The 18,845-nt window shown below is 45.0% G+C and overlaps 2 protein-coding genes and 1 long non-coding RNA gene across 7 annotated transcripts in view; 1 reads left to right on the forward strand and 2 right to left on the reverse strand.

The window, feature by feature from the left end:
- The window catches only part of slco5a1 (solute carrier organic anion transporter family member 5A1), a 38,741-nt gene extending 24,901 nt beyond the window's left edge, over nt 1–13,840 (forward strand). The window contains exons 5-10 of the mRNA XM_086190830.1: nt 816–980; nt 5,568–5,766; nt 9,171–9,330; nt 10,042–10,283; nt 10,359–10,423; nt 11,267–13,840. Coding sequence (XP_086046956.1) covers nt 816–980; nt 5,568–5,766; nt 9,171–9,330; nt 10,042–10,283; nt 10,359–10,423; nt 11,267–11,724 — 1,289 coding nt within the window. The 3' untranslated portion in view covers nt 11,725–13,840. The remainder of the gene's footprint in view (nt 1–815; nt 981–5,567; nt 5,767–9,170; nt 9,331–10,041; nt 10,284–10,358; nt 10,424–11,266) is intronic.
- LOC147241672 (uncharacterized) lies at nt 6,187–7,377 on the reverse strand. Its single transcript, XR_015111009.1, has 3 exons — nt 7,247–7,377; nt 7,010–7,054; nt 6,187–6,296 (listed from the first exon to the last, which is right to left on the reverse strand). It is a non-coding gene; the product is annotated as an uncharacterized LOC147241672 (long non-coding RNA).
- sulf1 (sulfatase 1) overlaps nt 13,826–18,845 on the reverse strand; it is an 88,007-nt gene continuing 82,987 nt past the window's right edge. For all 5 annotated transcript variants that reach the window (XM_086190828.1, XM_086190827.1, XM_086190826.1 and 2 more), the window contains one exon: nt 13,826–16,408. In XM_086190828.1, the coding sequence (XP_086046954.1) occupies nt 15,495–16,408 (914 nt within the window). In that variant the 3' untranslated portion in view covers nt 13,826–15,494. The remainder of the gene's footprint in view (nt 16,409–18,845) is intronic.

An 18,845-nucleotide genomic window follows, 5' to 3' on the forward strand; every position in this document is an offset into this window, starting at 1 on the left:
CTGTGTTAGTGTTGCCATGACAGCAAGCATCACCCTGCTGATGTTGCTATGAATATTATTAGAGCTTTAACTTCCTTTGTACTGCATTTTCCTCAGTTAATTGATAAAAATACTTCCCTTCGGTGTAAGTGCTCGTCCTCGCAGCCGATTCTGCATAGCAACAGTAACATTGAGTTTTACCAGACAACTTTAGAGTGACAGAAGGAGAGGGCATTCTGCAACATGTCAACCAAATCATGAAGACAGTAGCCTGAAGGCAACATGAAGGGCATGTTTACCCTTGTTATGATGAAGCGAGGATGACGCCGTGGAGGCTGCAGAGTTCGCCTTGTTCTGCGCTCACAGCAACGATCCACACGATCCACATATTTGAATGGCACATAAATACTTAACATGAGCTTCTGTAAAGTCAGGCCACTACTACAGGCAAAGAAAAGTAATTAGAAAGACGCTGTTGATGTTTAGATTGCGTTCATTAAGTGTTTTGCAGTGTGTGTTTGCTCTAGCATGTCTTGTGAGAGCCAATATTTATCCAGATGTAATGAGACACAGCCGAGTGCACGTTTAGAAGATATTTAGAAATCCTGTTAACTTAATCCCTTGAATGCTTCATTATTATTATTACGCTCGGTTGAGTCGAGTTACATGTGCAGCCTTTTCTGTCCTTTCTTAATTACTGCTTTCCAGTAATGAAGATACTTTTAATGTGATGTGTGGGAGTGAGAGCCACATGAAGAGACTGATTGAGTGTTAATTAGAGCTTCGCAGTGATGAAGTGTTTGTCTTCTTGCCCCTCAAACCCCCCCCCCCCCCAGACCTCCCCAAGGCAGCACTGAGGATCCTCAGCAACATGACCTTCCTGTTTGTCAGCTTGTCCTACACTGCTGAGTGCGCCATCGTCACCGCCTTTATCACCTTCATTCCCAAGTTTATTGAATCACAGTTTGGTATTCCCGCCTCCAACGCCAGCATCTACACCGGTAAGCTTCTACAGCGAGTCTCTTTTCTTTTTCAGTTGTTTTAAACTTTTTTTTTTAAAGCCAAGATTTAGTTTTTTTTTCCACTTATTGAATCAGCACCGAAGATGACTTCTTCTGTATTCTCGCAGCATTCCACGACATGTAATCATGAAAACGTTTTAAAATAGTTATACTGGGCTTCATTCCATTTGAGGAACTTCCAAACAACCAAAAACAGCCCCAGAATCTGATCAACTCCTCCTCGATGTCTGCCTAAATCAAGTTACCTCGGGCAGCTGGGAAAACGAGAGATCATTCCTCAATAATGCCATAAAATTGGGCCCACACTTGCTCTGCCTTGCTTGTAAAGAACAACCAAAACTGCCAAGATGTCTCCTTGGTTTGAAAATGCACATAATATTCTGCAACAGAGGCGCACCATGTTTTAAATGAGCTTTCCTGCTGCCCGTTTAACAAAGAGTCAGTGGTATTACTACCTCCACTACCAGATTAGAGATGAGCTGTCTGCTCCTCCATTCCATGTCTTTAACAGCCAACAAGGTGTCGTATCGCCACCTTGAAAAGAGAGGCTGTGTAAAAGACCCACGAGTCCCTGCAAGTATTGGATGTAGGCTCCCACCCCGGCGCTCTCTGACTGACCAGAAGGGGTGCTAGAGCAGCAACCAGGACACATCAGCTATAGCTGCAGACAAAGCCAACAATGTACAGACGCCCAACCAAGCTGTGTAAGCAGGCAGCACAAAAGACGCAGCACTACCCTGGTAGACACATTTCTTACACATATACGTTCATATCAGCAATGTGCAAGTGTCACTCGATCTTAGACATAGAAATGTGTGTTTGTATGCTGATGACATAATGATGCCGTCATCGAGCAGTTATGTTTTAGCTCAATTGAATTATTAGTGGGAAAACGTCTAAAATTCCCCCAAACAATGAGACAATTCAGGCCAAATTGTCCTCTGCAGTTGGAGATATCTGTTCTTCAATTCCTAGTCAAAAATAAAGCCTCAGTTCAATATATTAGACATTTATAAATCATTGTTGAAAAGTTTAGTTTCAAAGAACATGATATGTTGATTGTACTCCTCTGAAAAAGGAGAAAATCTAATCATGATGTCCTCAATAAATCATGAGTCTGTAGCAGTTTAAGCTCACATTTGTTTTCACCTCCCCGCATGCTCCGGAGCGATTTACAGTCCCAGTGACTCATAGACTCACTGACTTTCATTCAGTAATAAACTTCAGTTACATCCCCCGACTGTAACACACTATTCTGTTAAGTACAGGAGACGCATTCATCACACACAGACGCGCACACACAAGCTCACACACACACATGTCTCTGCTGTGTCCGAAATGTGTGCTCTACGGAGGGTGGACAAAGAAGCCTGTCTTATACACGACTCCTCTGGTATCAGGGTCGCCGCCTCAAGGAGGGAGAGAAAACTCAATCATGGCTCTGCGCGTGTGTGTGTGTGTGTGTGTGTGTGTGTGTGTGTGTGTGTGTGTCCAAGTATCTTGCGGCCCAACATATGCTTGTTCCCCCCCACCACACACACACACACACACACATTCACACACACACACACACACACACACACACACACATTCACACACACACACACATTCACACACAATACCATTGATTCACCTCATCTGCCTGTTGCCAGGATACAAAGGGTAAGGGCAACCTGGTGGTGTGGTTGCCATAGTCACCAAAATGATGCCAGGCCAGCTAGGATGTGACCATGGTGTGAGGGGAGGAGGAGAGGACCCTCCTGTTGATGGGAGCAGCCTGATGGACTCACCACATGTGACTGTTTTTTCTATAAAATGATTTATGATGTTTTTATTAATATCCTTCCTATCGCTAGCTAGCTATTCTTATATAGTAGTGGTATTTTAGCTTTTCGATATTTTTTGAATGAATTTGAATTTAAAATTTATTGTAATATATTTTAATTTAGATATTTTTAAATTAAGAACAGGGATGCTGATATTGGATTCCTGATGTCTGTTCAGATGAATTGGACGCTAGCTGATATTTACAGATATTATCTGTATCCAATATTATCGATTAAAAACAAGTTTATATGGTATTTACTTACTGAAGAACACACTGAACCATCGTGAAGATTTCAAGTAGTTTTTCTTCATTTCCAAAACATTTGTGAAAGTACACGAATTACATTTTTACTGCCTTATTTCTTCATCGTAAATGGCAGGCAACGAGGAAAAAGAGAGAAAAGTGGGTTGACGTAAATATCAACTATCAGACTGATACCGATTGTAGCGGCTAAGCCTAAAACTTAAAGCCACTGAGGGGCTGCGTAGACAGGCTAAAATTAATTGACAGGTTTGCTACTGCATGACTGGGACTTTGTATCTCGTGAAACAAACAGCTTCCAGTTTCGCTTCCTCATTTGATGCTGTCTTTATTTCTCACCGTCTCAGGATCTTCAATATTGTGCAAGAATCCATTACAAGTGCATATAAAGTCCATTCAGCTGTGACAAGTTTCACCATTACAACAAACAAACGTGACAGAGTGGAGCTGTCAAAAAACTGCGCTACTCCGTCGAGCGACACCTGACACCTGATGGAAAGTTCCCACCTATTTCCACCTGAGACAGTGAGGACACCTACTGGCCCAATTTGGTACCTTACATATGTTCACATAGAAACGGCTCCTACGCCGATATATTTGGAGTAATGATCAGTATCTGCTGATGCTGTCATGCTGACATTCTAACTCTCACTGTCTGCAGAGCGCATTCATTTGGCGTATTGGCCACCAGCTCTACCGTTGTTGGTCAGGATCACCACTCTCCCTGAGACTGGGAGAATGAAGGAAAGAGCAATTCTGATCATATTTGCTTTGCCTCATACTTCTTATAGTTCATACGTGGAAAGAAATATACAAATATAAAATATACGCAAATATACATCTCACTGAACCAGTTAGAAATAGTATATCATTCATCAGGGATTTGTTTTATATCATCCAGCTCGTTACTGTTCGGACTTTTTACTATTCACATCCTTTCATATGTTTATGTGTTTTCTAGCCTTTGTGTGGGGATTCACGTTTAATGCAAACCACAAAACTAAAATTACTTCCCGGCATACATTCAGCTGTTGTCATCTCCAAAATCCCGCCGTACTCTCACTTAGCTGCATGGCATCAAGCCACAGACAGTCAAAAGCTGGTGAACATCGCGGGGGATTCGGCGACCACGTTTTTGGAGTCAGTGACAAGCGAAGCACCTAAAATATCGTCCTTGCATTCATGAAATGAGCAGATGCATGACTTCATCTGCTGGATGAGTAAAAAAAATCAACCAACATGTCAAGTTCAAAGATTTAAAAAAAAAAATTGCGGGTATTTTACTTTAACATAAAACAGAATAACAGAATCCAACTCTTCACTAATGGATTGGACAGTGATTGTGAAAGCTTTTCTACAGTTTTTGTTTACTTTGTGTGTGTGTGTGTGTGTGTGTGTGTGTGTGTGTGTGTGTGTGTGTGTGTGTGTGTGTGTGTGTGTGTGTGTGTGTGTGTGTGTGTGTGTGTTGGCCTTTCTAGGAAATCCTCGGAGCTTCGCAGAGAGTGAGGTGTTTTATGTTTCAGGCAGCTGCTGCTTTCCCGGCAATAAATAGAAGTACAAATTAGTATCTGGAATAGCAGCAATAGCGACGACAGCTAACAGCTCCTAATGAGTACATGTGAAGCATTTGAAGACAGATCTGGAAGAAAGAGTATTAAAAAACAGTAATGTGCAGCGTCAAAGATGTCAGAGCGAAGTCGGTGGATGTGTTGATGTTACTGAGTCAGTTAAAGAGCTGTTATTAAAAGTATAAAAGAGCATCTCAGGCATTCCTCCCTCAACTGCAGCTGTTATAGATGTGGTGGTGTATCTTTCCTTCATAAAAACGCTTTTTTCAATCATTTTGCTTTCATGTGTCACAGCACATTTCCTGCAGGACTTCACACACTATTAATCCAGATGAAATGTATGTGAAACACTGGTGTAGCAGTGCGCACAGAGACAACAGACATGTGACATTTCTGTGGATCATTCCTCCACTGATCATCTTCCTGACTGATCTCGCTCACTACCGGCTGCCGTGAGTGCCTGTGGCGAAACTCCAGGGCTGCCATGTGCCGCCCCCTCGGGCCTGAACTGCTGCCCAGTGACACTTTACTATCTGGCCCATCCTGCCAGCAGCCAGCTTTGCTTTTCTTCATGCTGTCAATTAGGCTAACGCTAGTGGACTGTGAGCATGTGCTCAGCGACGCCACAGCATGAAATGACTCACTGGTAGCACACAGAGCAGCCTGGTCACACTGGTACAATGCAGCCTATTCTGGTTATTTATTCGTGGTTTAACTGAGGAGGAGGCGGGGGGGGGGTGTGTCACATGCACATTTAGCAGCGTGACATCTTCATGCTTGTCAAGTTTGTGTGCCTTGTTGAAATACTTTTACAACGCTCCACAATCACGTTTTTCAACTTTTAGAATTCTGCCCTGTTTGCATCATTTCAACCTACTTCTCTGACCCCCCCCCCCCCCCCCCCCCAAGGTGTAATCATCGTACCCAGCGCCGGAGTTGGCATCGTGTTGGGGGGCTACATCATCAAGAAGCTGAAGCTGGGGGCCAGAGAGTCGGCTAAGCTGGCTATGATCTGCAGCGGCGTCTCTCTGCTCTGCTTCTCCACGCTCTTCATCGTGGGCTGTGAGAGCATCAACCTGGGAGGCATCAACATCCCCTACACCACCGGGTGAGCACAGTTCATGTTTACCTCTGACGTGTGAGACTTCCTGCTGTGCGAAGAAAGAAAAAAACTTTTTTTTAATACTAAAACAAGAAAACATTTGGCAGACATCTTCCAGTACTCTGCAGAATCTTCAGTCGTGTGTGTGTGTGTGTGTGTGTGTGTGTGTGTATGTACACACACATGTTCCTCTTTGTGCAAAAGCATGCAGTTTTAAGCTTCTTGTCCAAAAAAGATTTAATCATTTGACACGTGTAGCTTGACCAAAATTTTGGTCTGGTTTTGAGGTCATACCTGAAACAACTCAGAGGAGTGCGTGGGTATCTGCTGTTGCCTCCATCATCATCATCATCATCATCATCATCATCATCACGTGGTAGTGGGAGTGTTAATGAATAAGGAGCAACACTTGCGTCTGCTCTCGTGGCCGCGGTGAATCACTCCGTCACCTCTATTTCTGAAGCAACTGCTGCTGCTGCCTTGACTGCCAGACTGCTGACACGCCAACGCCGCTGCCCGATACATGGAGTGCACGTCTGTTGGCACACGTTGTCGTGAACACACACAATAATGGAGTGACCTTGAACCATGCAGAAAAGATACCAGGACCAAACCAGGGATGCGGGATATACTGGCTTTTTAGTCGATATTTTCACAACCGATTGGGCAGATATTTATTGCTATCTATTTTTATGAATCCCTAAAACATTCGGAAAAGCCCATCGATTACATTCTTACGGCGTTGTTCCCCCATCAGTAACTACAGATGATGAGCAAAACTGAGCCGATAGAGATATCATCAATAGATCAATACCGATCAATTGAAAAAAAGAAAGATCAGTCTGTACTGATACTGATGATCATTCATCCCAAGTAGCAGTCCTCCATGTTGGCTTCGTTATATTTAATCAAGCTCCTACACACTTTAACCCACTGCGACTTTATGGATAAAAATACTCAGTTTCCCACTAAACTCTGATCCCACTACGCTGAAACTGCTAAACCCCTGCGAAATTTACTTTTCACATAACGAAGATAATCAAAGGGATTATTTGCCAAACAGCCAGTGTGGCCTTTAAAGTTCCGTAACTGACCCAGGAACAAGCCCCGTCTTTGTTAAAGCCGCTCTGTAAAGGGGGGTCAACCGGACCGTGTGAGCTGCCCTCCTCATTATGACCAGAGCTGGTCACTGGTAGCACCACTATGAGGAATGTTTCGCCCCGAGCCCACCCTTTGTGTCTGTACTCACACAGTCTAGACGCAGCTCTCCCCCTGCTGACAGGCTCCACATAATCTGGCGAAAAAAGAAGAAGAAAAAAAACGGGACATGAAAGGTCGCCAACCTTTCCCGAGCCAAGAGGCACATCTGGTTATGTAATATTCTTCAGCCTGGTAATTACAAAGTTGCTTTGGCGTAATTTGATTAAATGATTATTAAAAATAAATCTTCACATTAATTGGAAAACAAATATTTTTTTTCATAAACCTTCAGGATTCATAGCTGCCGCCGCCTCTCTAAACCCGATTAAGCCACTCGGTCTCACAGCGGCGCAACACCAGGAGGGTTCAGGGTTTATTCCAGGATTTATTCTGCAATCAGTGTAGGAAGGGCTGATGCCATTTTACACACACACACACACACACACACACACACACACACACACACACTCACACACTGCCAGTGTCTGGTATGTGACACTGTTATGTCAGGACATGCCCAGATATGATCCTCTAATGATTATCGTTTTCCGTCATTGACCGTCTCCTGGAAGATTAACAGTTGACAGATATTTCAGATGAACCGTGATGGAATTTTTTCCTTTTTTTTCTTATAGCGGCAAATAAACAGATTACAGGCATGCAAAAATAGCGGTGACGTGTGTGTGTGTGCGTGTGCGCATGTATCATCCCGGGCCGCCGGGGTGTTGTTAGACGGCATCCCCGGCTGTTCCGCAGGGCTCAGAGCGCAGCTTCCCAGAAAAAAAAGCCCCGGCCTCGCTTCAATGCTCCTGGTTTAGACGGGGCCAAGTCCTGTTTTGCTTAGAGCGACTGTTCCCAGGAGGTGTCACTTCCTCACTTGCACAACATCGCACGCACACACACGCACGCGCACACACACACACACACACACACACACACACACACACACACACACACACACACACACACACACACAAACTCCAGAGCCATATTACAGATAATTAAAGGTATTATGTGTGACAGATTAAAAATGAGACAGTGTTAACTGGCAGCTTCTGGCAGCTGTGGATTGTTACGTTACATTTTTTTGATTCTGTCTGTCAACTGGACGGAGTGATGTGTTGGGGGGGGCAGGAAGTGACATCTGTTCTGCAGCAGGAAGCGTCATCTTCGATTTCCACTTAATCCCAACATACAGCATCAAAAACCTCTTTTGAAAACGTCTTGAAACGGAATAGTTTGACGCTTGGTAAAGAGGAAGCACAAACATCGAATAAATCCTCCTGCAGGGTCGAGTGCTGACGCGGCATCACAGTCAACAATCATCTCCAAAGAGTGAGTCGTGGTTCGGAAGGGAAGTAATAAAAAAACATGAACGAGAAAAGTGCTAATCAACCTGTCAATCACACAAGAAGTAATTCATTATTTTTGTTTGTTGTCATCATCAACCGTGGTGCAAACGGCCCATTTCTATCCTGCACTGGTGGAGATCCCATCAGAAAATGAAACACTGCCGCGGTTGGGCCCGTAATGTTGTCCCAAGGAAGTTGAAATGATCGAATATGAAAAATGACCCACCTGGGGAACTTCTCAAGTCAAGTCAGTTTAATTTGTTTAGCGCCAAATCACAACCAACGTTCTCTCATGACACTTTACAAGTAGAGCAGCTCGAGTACCTCACTTCTTCAATGAACCCAACAATTCTCCATCAGCAGCACATCAGGCAACAGCGGCGACAAAACCTTCCTTTTAACAGGCAGGAATGTCGAGCAGATCCAGGCTCAATGGGGACGGCCTTCTGCTTTGACCGGTTGGGGGAAAGAGAGCAGGAGAGCAGGGCAGAGACAAAGACAGAAAATGGAGGAAGACAGAGATAAAGAAGGAAAGAGTGGGACAGAGATAAAGAAAAGGAAAGAGGCACAAAATTTTTTTGCAACATTTTTCTGAGATTTAAAAAGAGCAAGTCAGATCCAAAATAAGGCTGAAGGAACTCAATTGTGATGAGGATTTGTTAAAAAAAAGGTATGAATTCACATCCTCCCACGGGACAATGACATCAACAACATTTAAAAGTTTGAAGATGACGGTGACATGTGTGGTCTGATGATCTGTGTGTGTGTGTGTGTGTGTGTGTGTGTGTGTGTGTGTGTGTGTGTGTGTGTGTGTGTGTGTGTGTGTGTGTGTGTGTGTGTGTGTGTGTGTGTGTTCAGACCAACCCTAACCATGACTCACAGAAATCTGACGGGTAGCTGCAACGTCAACTGTGGCTGCAGGATCCATGAGTACGCTCCTGTCTGTGGCTCCGATGGCATAACCTACTTCAACCCGTGTCTGGCTGGATGCAGCACTGTGGGCAATGATAGCACCGGAGTGAGTGTATACACACACACACACACACACACACACACACACACACACACACACACACACACAGACTGGGTGGCACCAATGGTGTGTTGCAATCTGGACAAAGAATCTGGACATTTCCTTTTTTCGCGTGCGTTGTTCTAATTTCCTATCTGACATTATTGTGGTGTTTGGTCCCTCCCTGTACTTGGAGAGCAGAGAGAGTGGGTGTGTGTCTGTGTGTGCCCATGTGCGAGTGTGTGTGTGTGGTCCATTACGCCTGAATGGTGGCACGTCCTTCAGCTCTTTGAAATCATCTTCATCGATCAACTTTGTTTCCCACTTGACTCACCAATACCTGCATAGAAAAGATTTTAGAGACGGAGAAACAAAAGCTTTGAATTAACCGTGTGTGTGTGTGTGTGTGTGTGTGTGTGTGTGTGTGTGCTTGCGCATGTGTGTGCACGCGCATGCGTGTGTGTGTGTGTGCGCGCATGTGTGCTACTCTGACTAGTTTTGAATGGAATAAGCCTCGAGCTGTGAGCAGCTTTTGTTTTTTTTGTCTTTTTTCATCATCTGAGTGGATATTTGTAGAAGATGTTGGGATCCATTTTGCATCTCCACTAACAACTGTTCTCAAATGTTCTCCACACGTCGCCAACATCCTGTGGCTGCCATATTGGATCATTGATTTAAATCTCTAAAATAATCCACTGGTGGTGTCCGTGTCTCTAGATCAGGAACTACACGGACTGCGGCTGCGTTCAGAGCCGGCAGGTCATCACTCCGTCCTCCGGCGGTCAAGTCAACCAGCTCCAGCTCGTCATCGTCAAAACCTACCTGAACGAGAACGGTTACGCCGTTTCAGGGAAATGTGATCGCACCTGCAACACGCTCATCCCCTTCCTCATCTTCCTCTTCATCGTCACCCTCATCACAGCCTGTGCCCAGCCCTCCGCCATCATCGTCACGCTCAGGTAAGGAGATGATTCCACTAATCAAAACCTGTGAGAGGACGTGACATCACCAACACGCTGTTTCTCTCTTCTCAGGTCTGTGGATGAACAAGAGAGGCCTTTCGCTCTGGGGATGCAGTTTGTCCTGCTGCGAACGCTCGGTAGGCTCATGTTTCATGTGGTTCAGGGTGAAGACTCTCGTCTACTCAGGCGAGATGTCAGGAGGTCAGAATGTGAAGTGAAGTCAGGAGTGTGGAAATGTTCTGGGTTGCTGCTTTTCAGCTGCTCCGGAATTCTTTTCTCACGATTCTCTTTTGAAGTTCACTAACAGCCAACAGAGAATTGGAATGCAGCCGTGTGGAGCACCTCTGTCCTCTGCCCCAGCATGCCTCTGGTCTGCTTGGTATGAGTACAGAGTGTGTGTGTGTGTGTGTGTGTGTCTGTGCGCACGCGTTTGCGCTCGTGTGTGTGTGTGTATACATCCTGATGCAACCTTGCACCAGACCACTGTAATGCATTTAACAAAAACAAGTTAACATTGTTAAGATTTGTAGACGCCGCATCAGAGAAACGCTGACTCAGCTCTGCTGTGTTTTAATATGTTGGACCAGAGAATGAAAAATGTCTGATTCATTAATCTGAAAGTTGCTTCAAATGTTTTCCTCGCTTTCATTGACACAGGAGAGGAATCAGACATGAGCTTCAGAGGCTGACTAGTGCCACCAAGTGGTAGTAAAGAGGTGGTGCAGCAGATTCAGTACATCCCGTCTCCTTTGGGATTATAATCCACTATTTAAAAACTAATGTTCTATTTTCCAACCACAGAAAGTAAATTTATGGGGTTTTTCCATCCATCTTTCATAGAATGTCATCAGTGAAATCCGGATCTTTCTGAATCTTTCATCAGACTTTATTCTATGTGTTTGTGGCATCTTAAACTTTGGGAAAGTTGTGTCAATTAATTCTCCCACACACTGTAAACCAACTCCTTCCTCTCCCTCCAGCCTACATTCCCACGCCCATCTACTTCGGCGCCGTCATCGACACCACCTGCATGCTGTGGCAGCAGGACTGTGGTGTGCACGGCTCCTGCTGGGAGTACGACGTCACCTCCTTCCGCTTTGTCTACTTCGGTCTGGCTGCCAGCCTCAAATTCGTGGGCTTCGTCTTCATCTTCCTCACCTGGTACTCCATCAAGCACAAGGAGGAGCGAGCCGAGCGCTGGCGCCAGCACCTGCCTCCGCTGGGCACCGTCAGCGAGCTCATCTGCCACGTGGGAGGACACAAAAGTCACGCCCGCACCCGCTCCTGCCCCGTCTTCATCCCGCCTCGGCCCGATCCCCCCACCGCCCTGCTGCTCAACCGGGGCCACAGCAGCCTCAGCTGCCCTGGCAACGCCCTCAAAGCAATAACCCCTCCCATCTTGTTGCCACATCACCACAGAGGCTCTGCCCATGTCTGAGAGCATTTAGGCCTCCCTCTGGAGTTCATTGTGCCTTCCTGTTGTGTGTCGGCTTTACACCAATCAGGCACCAGGCAGCGCTGCGGTGCTGCTTTAGGAAAGATGGGCGGGGACACATGAGCCCTCTGTACTTAAAGGGCTGCTCATTATCGTTGAGCATATCATCAGCTACTCTCTACTGAGGTCAAGGTTCGGACATCACATGGTGCTACTGTTAAGGGGCGGGGCATTAAAGAGTCACCATTACCACAGCGTTTAAAGCACAACAGACTCACCTGTACTATGCAAGATCCTGTACAGCTCCCTCTGTATCTTTACCTCTCCGCTCGCCATCACTTCGTCATCAGCCATTCTTCCTCTCCTCTCGTCTTCAGAACTGACACAGGACCTTTTTTTTAAAGCCTCTCGCCTCTTTTTTTTCTACCAGTGCCTCTCAGGCCGTCTCGGGCCAGTCCAGTATAAGAAGCTAGCGAGCAGCGCTACACAAAAGCCAGTCACATGTCCTCTCTCAGTAGAGCGCCAACTTTCTGCTTTGTCGCCCTTCGCTTTTGTGTTCTCGATTCAAGTGGAATCTCTCCTCACCATGGCAACCATGTAGCTGGAAGCTGACAACCATCTCGTCTCTTAATGATTTTATTCCCCAACATGATGAAGGTGATGACGACGTTGGAAGGAGAAAGGGTCCCATGTGCTGAAGCTACTGTAACGTCCTCAAGATGTGATGGAAACTGGAAATGTGAAATCTGCCCCCTTCTTTGAAATATCATTTCTATAGAGTAAATTATTTGTATTCATTCAGAAAGACAGTATTGTATTGGCTTCTCCATTCCAATGGTCCTCAGATGTACATAGTAGTTAGTCAGGAGATTATCAATCTGATAAATGGTATGTGAGTGTTTGGCGCCCTCTGGTGGACGGATGATTGTGTGACGGCCAGTGAATGTTGTGCTGATCGTCAAACCTGCTGCTCCTGGAGATAAATGATGAAAACGAGCTCAAAGTTACAGATGAGCTGCTCTCTTTGAGGTAAAACATTGAACAGAAGTGATCCAATTTTTAAATATGCCATTGACTGGAATCTTAATATTCCTGTGAATGGGGTTTAGTTTGTGAAGAAAACAGCTGAAGAGGTGCTAACACGGCCTTTTTCTCACTGTTACACAAATGAACTCGGTGATACATCAACTGATCCCTTTTTCTTCTGAGAGGTAAAATTATTTTACTTTCCCATCAGTCTTTCAAGCAAAATCTTAACAGGAAAATGAATGGAGAACCTGATGCAATCAATACATTTCGGCAGTGATAGTTTTTTTTTTTTTTAGTATACTTGTGACGTAGTACCTCAAATTACTCAAACGATCATGGTGTAAATACTGATGAAACATAATTCTAGAGCTCTCACATAGCTAGAAGCATATTTATGAACTAACCCTTGTAGTTAAATAAGGTTTAAAGCTGCAAACTTGTCTCGCAGTGCCTGAGCAGTATTATTCAGCAAACGTCGGGGGGGGGGGGTAGTGAAATGTATTTGATTGCCATGCTTGTGCTACACAGAGCGCCCCCCCCCCCCCAAATATATATATATATATTGATAGATTCTCTAACCTTCCCTGTGAGCGCCATCGTGCCCTCCAAATTGACCAATGTGGAATTAACGATCCTGTTAACATATTTAACATTTACTGGCCTCCTGGTTTGTTTGTTTTTTTTCTTTAAAGAAGTGTTATGAAAGCAATAATATGCTCAAGGCCACTCCGTTTCCTCTGGTCTTGAAAGAAATCAAAGCCTTTAGTACATACAACCAATCTGCGCCATCAAAGGGGAAGGTTAGAGAATCAGCCAATCACGTGACAGATGACAGGTAAAAGACGTCTGCCTGCACCTCCCTCACCGGTCGGACTGACGACTTCAAGGTCGACCGATTCGCTTTAACATTCTGAACGTTCCTCAGGAGCAGAAGTCTCATTGATGTTTGTGAACACTTGGTTTACAAATGCCTTGAATACTTGATATTTGTCATTAAAAATGGAAAAAAAATATTGAGACGCGTGTGTGTGTGTGCCTGTTTACGTTATTGCGAAGTTCTGAAGAAAATAAAAAAGACAACAGAGAAGACAGAGGGTTTATTTCATGGCTTTCCAGAAACCAGTCTAACACTTCCACACACACTGTCAAGAAAGGAAAAAGACAGCAGCACCGATGGGAGGATACTCATCGCTCCGGTTAGAAATGTTGAAATACTTACATGTGAGTATTTGACTGACTATACTGCCAAAGCTGCAAGAACAGCGTGCTGTCATAAGGGACTAAAAACATTCAAAATTAAATTTCCATGTGCAACATTGGAGTCTGGATTATCTTAAGCATCAGCACAACTTTCTCGGTGACGTTCCCTCCCATAAAGGTGACATCATGAACATGTTCCATCCCCCTGGTGATTGTGTCAGCATTTGCGATTGGTGATGAATATTTCTTGAAAAGAAAAAAAAGAAAAAGAAAACGCGGTGACTACTGATAACTAGTGGCCAGTTCATGCTAACTCAAGCTGGGTTTTTTTGTCTTAAAATTATCAGTTTTGTGGGCTGCAGCTGGATCATTCAGATGTTTCCCTCAAGACACTGTTATTGCTGTTCGACAAGGAGGTAAACACACAAATTTGAAAATAATCACAAGGCAAGTAAAGTTACAGAAGCATGCAGACTTTTATTTGGGGAAATTCGCACCAACCTCGTCAGAGCCAGACGAGGAAGGAAGATAAGCTTCTCTCCTCCGTGCGTTTGGGAGCTGAACCCGGCTAGTTAGCTTAACGTGATGAACAGAAGTGAATGGGCAGTTAAGCATACCCCCCCAGTATTATTGGTTACCGTTTAATCCTCATCCTCTCTCACAAACTCAGCCATGATTAGAAGGAATGTAGTTCTGGATAATAATTTTTTTACTAAAATGCTTCAATTTTGAATGATTTTATGCAAACATTCTACAGAATCCTAGTAATGTTGATGTGGGCAGGATTTGACAGAAGAATGTAAATAGTTTCCCTCAACTTCCATTCGTTATGCTAAGCTAACGAGCCATTCTGTGGCTCCCTTAGAGGAGAGAAGCGCATCTTCTTGTCAGGCTTTCATCCAGAGGATGGCAAATAATATCATTTCCCTTAAAGATGAAATGTTTTAATAAAAATCTTTTTCTTTTAAAGTGAAATATGAAACCTATTTTACTTCTGTAACATTTTCAGTCAAACCTTCCTCTCTCTTTAAAAGTAGTCCGTAGAAATCACCCTTTGTTAAAACTCAACGCCAGCGTGGACCTTGGTTTCTAATCCCGTGGAGGGTGACTCTGAGGAGACGTTCCAAAGTGCATTGGGGTCCGTTCTAGCGAATTGGCGAGTGGTTCTGTGACTCGGCGGATTTGGGATGTTTGAGGACAAAATAAAGCTGAAGAATGCCAACTATCCGATCACCACTCACTTGTTTTTCATAAAAACATATATTATTAAAAACATCACTGGTGTTATCCACATGGAATTATTCATCATTAATCCCAACACATAGCTGCATTAAGGCTTTTATCTAAATATATATTTTTTAAAAAAACGTAACACTGTTAACTAATAAATGTAGGCACCTGTAAAAAAATAAACTTAATACTCATTATACAACTCTGATGACTGAGGTGGCATCACTCGCCGCTGCTCTGGGCGAGCTCATCTCACAATCACTGTGTCTCTGTCTCTATGGCGACCAGCAGCTCACTGGCTGGTTGGTCCGGCCTCAGAGGGTCTGATTGGAGGGTTGAAGCAGAGAGCCGCTGCCCTCGTAGTCCAAGGTGAGGGGCAGCAGCAGCACCCCCACACTCTGTGGGGTGGTGGTAGTCTGTGTGGTGGGGGGGCTCCCGGTGGTGCTGGGCTGCACCGGGGGCCTCAGCGTCTGTGGGGAGAAAGGGAGGAAGCCCTGGTCCTGAAAAATGTCCTCCTCTTCTTCGGGGGCCAGACCCAGGCCAAGGTTCTGGTGAGGGTTGGCGTCCTCCCCGTGGCCTGGCTCCGCCTCCATCTGCAGGCTGGTGAGAGTACGCAGCACGCTGTCCTGTCTCGACCCCAGCTCGGTCATTCCGTTCCCGCTGAACACCTCTCCCTCCACCTCCTCTAGCTGCTGCACCCACGTGTCGCGGTGGAGGGCAGACCCGTCTCTCCTGGGACCCGCTGACGCCATCGCCAACACTAACTTCACGGATCCATCTATTTGCCTCTCAGGAAAGTCGTTGACAGCAGATCCCAGCGTCCTCTCCTCCGACGTGGGCCTGGCTATGGGTGGTGTTTGGCTGGGGGCGGGGGTGGTGAGGCGATCCTCCCTAATCGGGCCAAGCCAGACATTCCCAGCTGACACCAACTCTTCTCCGCTACCCACTTCAAGGCCTCCACCCCCGGCCCCGGAGCCCAGCTCTGGCAGGGTGGAGTCGTCAAGCTTATGGGTTTGGTTAAATTTGTTAAAAACGTGTCGCAGTGCAAACATATTATCTACATCCTTCTGGAAGTTGGCCCAGTTGTCTGGGCTGGGGCTGTAGTCAGGCCTACATTCATAAAGGCTTTCGTTTATACTATACAGATCCTCCAGTCCCTGCCAGTTCACGTCCTCGTCCGTCAGGTTAGGAAGTTTAACCCTGTCGTCCGTCCCAAACGGGCTGTGTGCTGCCGGAGAGTGAGAGAGACAGAGACACAGAGAGAGAGAGAGAGAGAGAGAGACAGGACGGTCAGAATGTAGATTAGATCTCTGGCCTCTAACAGCATGCACTCATGCCCAGCGTCGGCCTCACACACACTTGACAACAACAGCAGCGGCAGCAGCAGCGGCAGCGGCAGCTCAACACAGCATCCACACTAGGCTCAAGCTGTAAGTAGTGCAAACATGCTGCTGAGGAAAATTTGCATTCGAAAAGAAGCTGAAAATCATTGAATGCTCCACTGAAATAAGCTAACACGCTAAAGCTGCACAACAAAAAAAATATAGTTAATAGAGCTTGAAGTGCAAAAATCAGGCAACCTGGAATATAAACAACAGCCAAGGAAAGAAAAAAGGAAAATGCTTAAATAATGAAAGCTGAAGCACCAGAAGGACCAAAGATGCTCTCAGGAATACAAAAAAATAACAAGGCAGCAAAAGTCTAAGAGAAGTTTGCTGTCTGGAAGAGAAAATATATTCATCCCACTTGTGCTCGGCTTCCCTCGTCTCGTAACTATGGTAACTAGAGATGTTTTGTCTGCGGGACTCACAGGAAGGAGAGGCTCGGCCTCCTCTTTGACCACTTTCGATGCTGCTGTTTCCTGGTTCGGGAGGTGCCAGAAACAGAGGTCAAAAGGGCAGAGGTCAGTGGGAGGACAGAGAAGTCATGGCAACTCAAGCGTCCATACTACCACCAGCTAACAGCTACGAGCAACCGTGACGGGGTGGTGGTGGGGGGGTGGTGATGCACTGGGATGTGATGCAATGGCTGTGGATTGGACTCATGAGGGTGTTGATGGTGATGTTAAAGGAATAGTTTGACATTTCTGGAGAAAAAGAACTGAGATGTGAAGACTTTTTTAGCCAGGACAGGTTTAGCTTAGCATAAAGAAGGTGGTCTTGTAGTCCAACACTTGGCATAAAGAACTCAACAGTGCGACTTGAAGCAGTTGATTATTAACCTGAATGTTGTAACTGCCTAAGACTGAACACATTTTACTGCAGTACTGCACTACAATCCTAAAGACATCACCATTTGCTGTTACCATGGCAATGCTTGAACCTTATTTCCCTTTTGAATTCTTCTAAACATACAATTTTTTTTAATCATGTTCACTGATGTTCTTTGTAGAGCCAATTTCTAGCCAAAAAGAGCAACCTGATTTTTTTTAACAGCTTGCTGTTAAGTCATATACTTAAAAAATATAAATAAATCACTGTCAATTTGAGCAAAAAAGCTTCACAACACCACCTCAGGTTGTGTAAGACTGTGCGGTTAAGTGAATGCACAAGCTGGTCACGGTTGTTTGCGCCGGACCGGAATTGTTTTAGTAAGTTTGTTTAATTCTGAGGATGCAGCTGGATAAAGATAATTTGGATACTGGAAGATGTGCGTGAGAGTTTGTAAACAAACGTTTGGAGCAGTTTTGTCTCCATCGGCTTCAAGCTGAAATATTTGGCTTTTGTTTTCTGAATTCTTGCGTTCTCAGGAAGACTCGCATTGATAATTGTGCACACAGTCCTGCTCCTTCATGTTTTTATATTTTCCTGTTTAATTTTCCCACTGAGTTTAACATGTTGCAGTTGCAATTCATCTGGTGGTTGGTAGGTTGCAGGTTGTAGGAATTTCTTACACGTTGGAGGAAAAAGCTGATCAGTGAAATTCACTTCTGGGAACCGTTCGAAGAAAGTGTGCGATCACTGTTGAGCTCTGTTTTCCAAAAAAGTCAATCTATTCGCTTCATGAAGAATGCGATGCATGATGGGGGATGACACAGAAGTCATGCATTGTCAGTCATGTGCACTTGATGCTTGGATGATTCCTAAGAAGAAGCGCTTCCCAACACGGCGTCCGAGACTCTGAGCTTTATTTCAGCCATGCTATCCTGGACCAGCTCCAACAGGCTCCAAACACTCTCTTAGCCGCTGCTTTATTCATTCGGACTGACTTTATAAAATCAGGAAAAAATGAAGACAGATTATGTGCACAGAGGTGACAACAAAATGAAGCTGTTTAAATGGAAACAAAAACCTTTTTTTTTTTTAAGTTAGGGCGTCCCCAGCATGCAGCCACAGATCAAGCGCCGACCCTCCATGGATGAATATTAGTGAGAATGAGGCAATCGGCCCATGCAGGTGTTAAAATGGGAAAAAAAAGAAAAGAAAAAAAAAGCCACTGAAGAGAACACAAAAGTTGGTGGATACCTGTGTGGCTCATAGCTTCCTCCATCTTTACCTCCTGATCGGAAAAAATAAAAGCAATCCATTGTTAATATTTGGATTCAAGGAAGACGTGGGGGGGAAATCAGACATTCACACTGAAGGGTCTTCATGCACAGCCGCTACTTCCTAAGGAGAAATGCCATTATTGGATGATGAGAGGAGGAGGGAAGGGAGGAAAAGACT

Source organism: Aulostomus chinensis, chromosome 21, assembly GCF_037954235.1.
Source record: "Aulostomus chinensis isolate RoL2024-O1b breed Wild chromosome 21, RoL_Achi_v1.0, whole genome shotgun sequence".
NCBI lineage: Eukaryota > Metazoa > Chordata > Actinopteri > Syngnathiformes > Aulostomidae > Aulostomus > Aulostomus chinensis.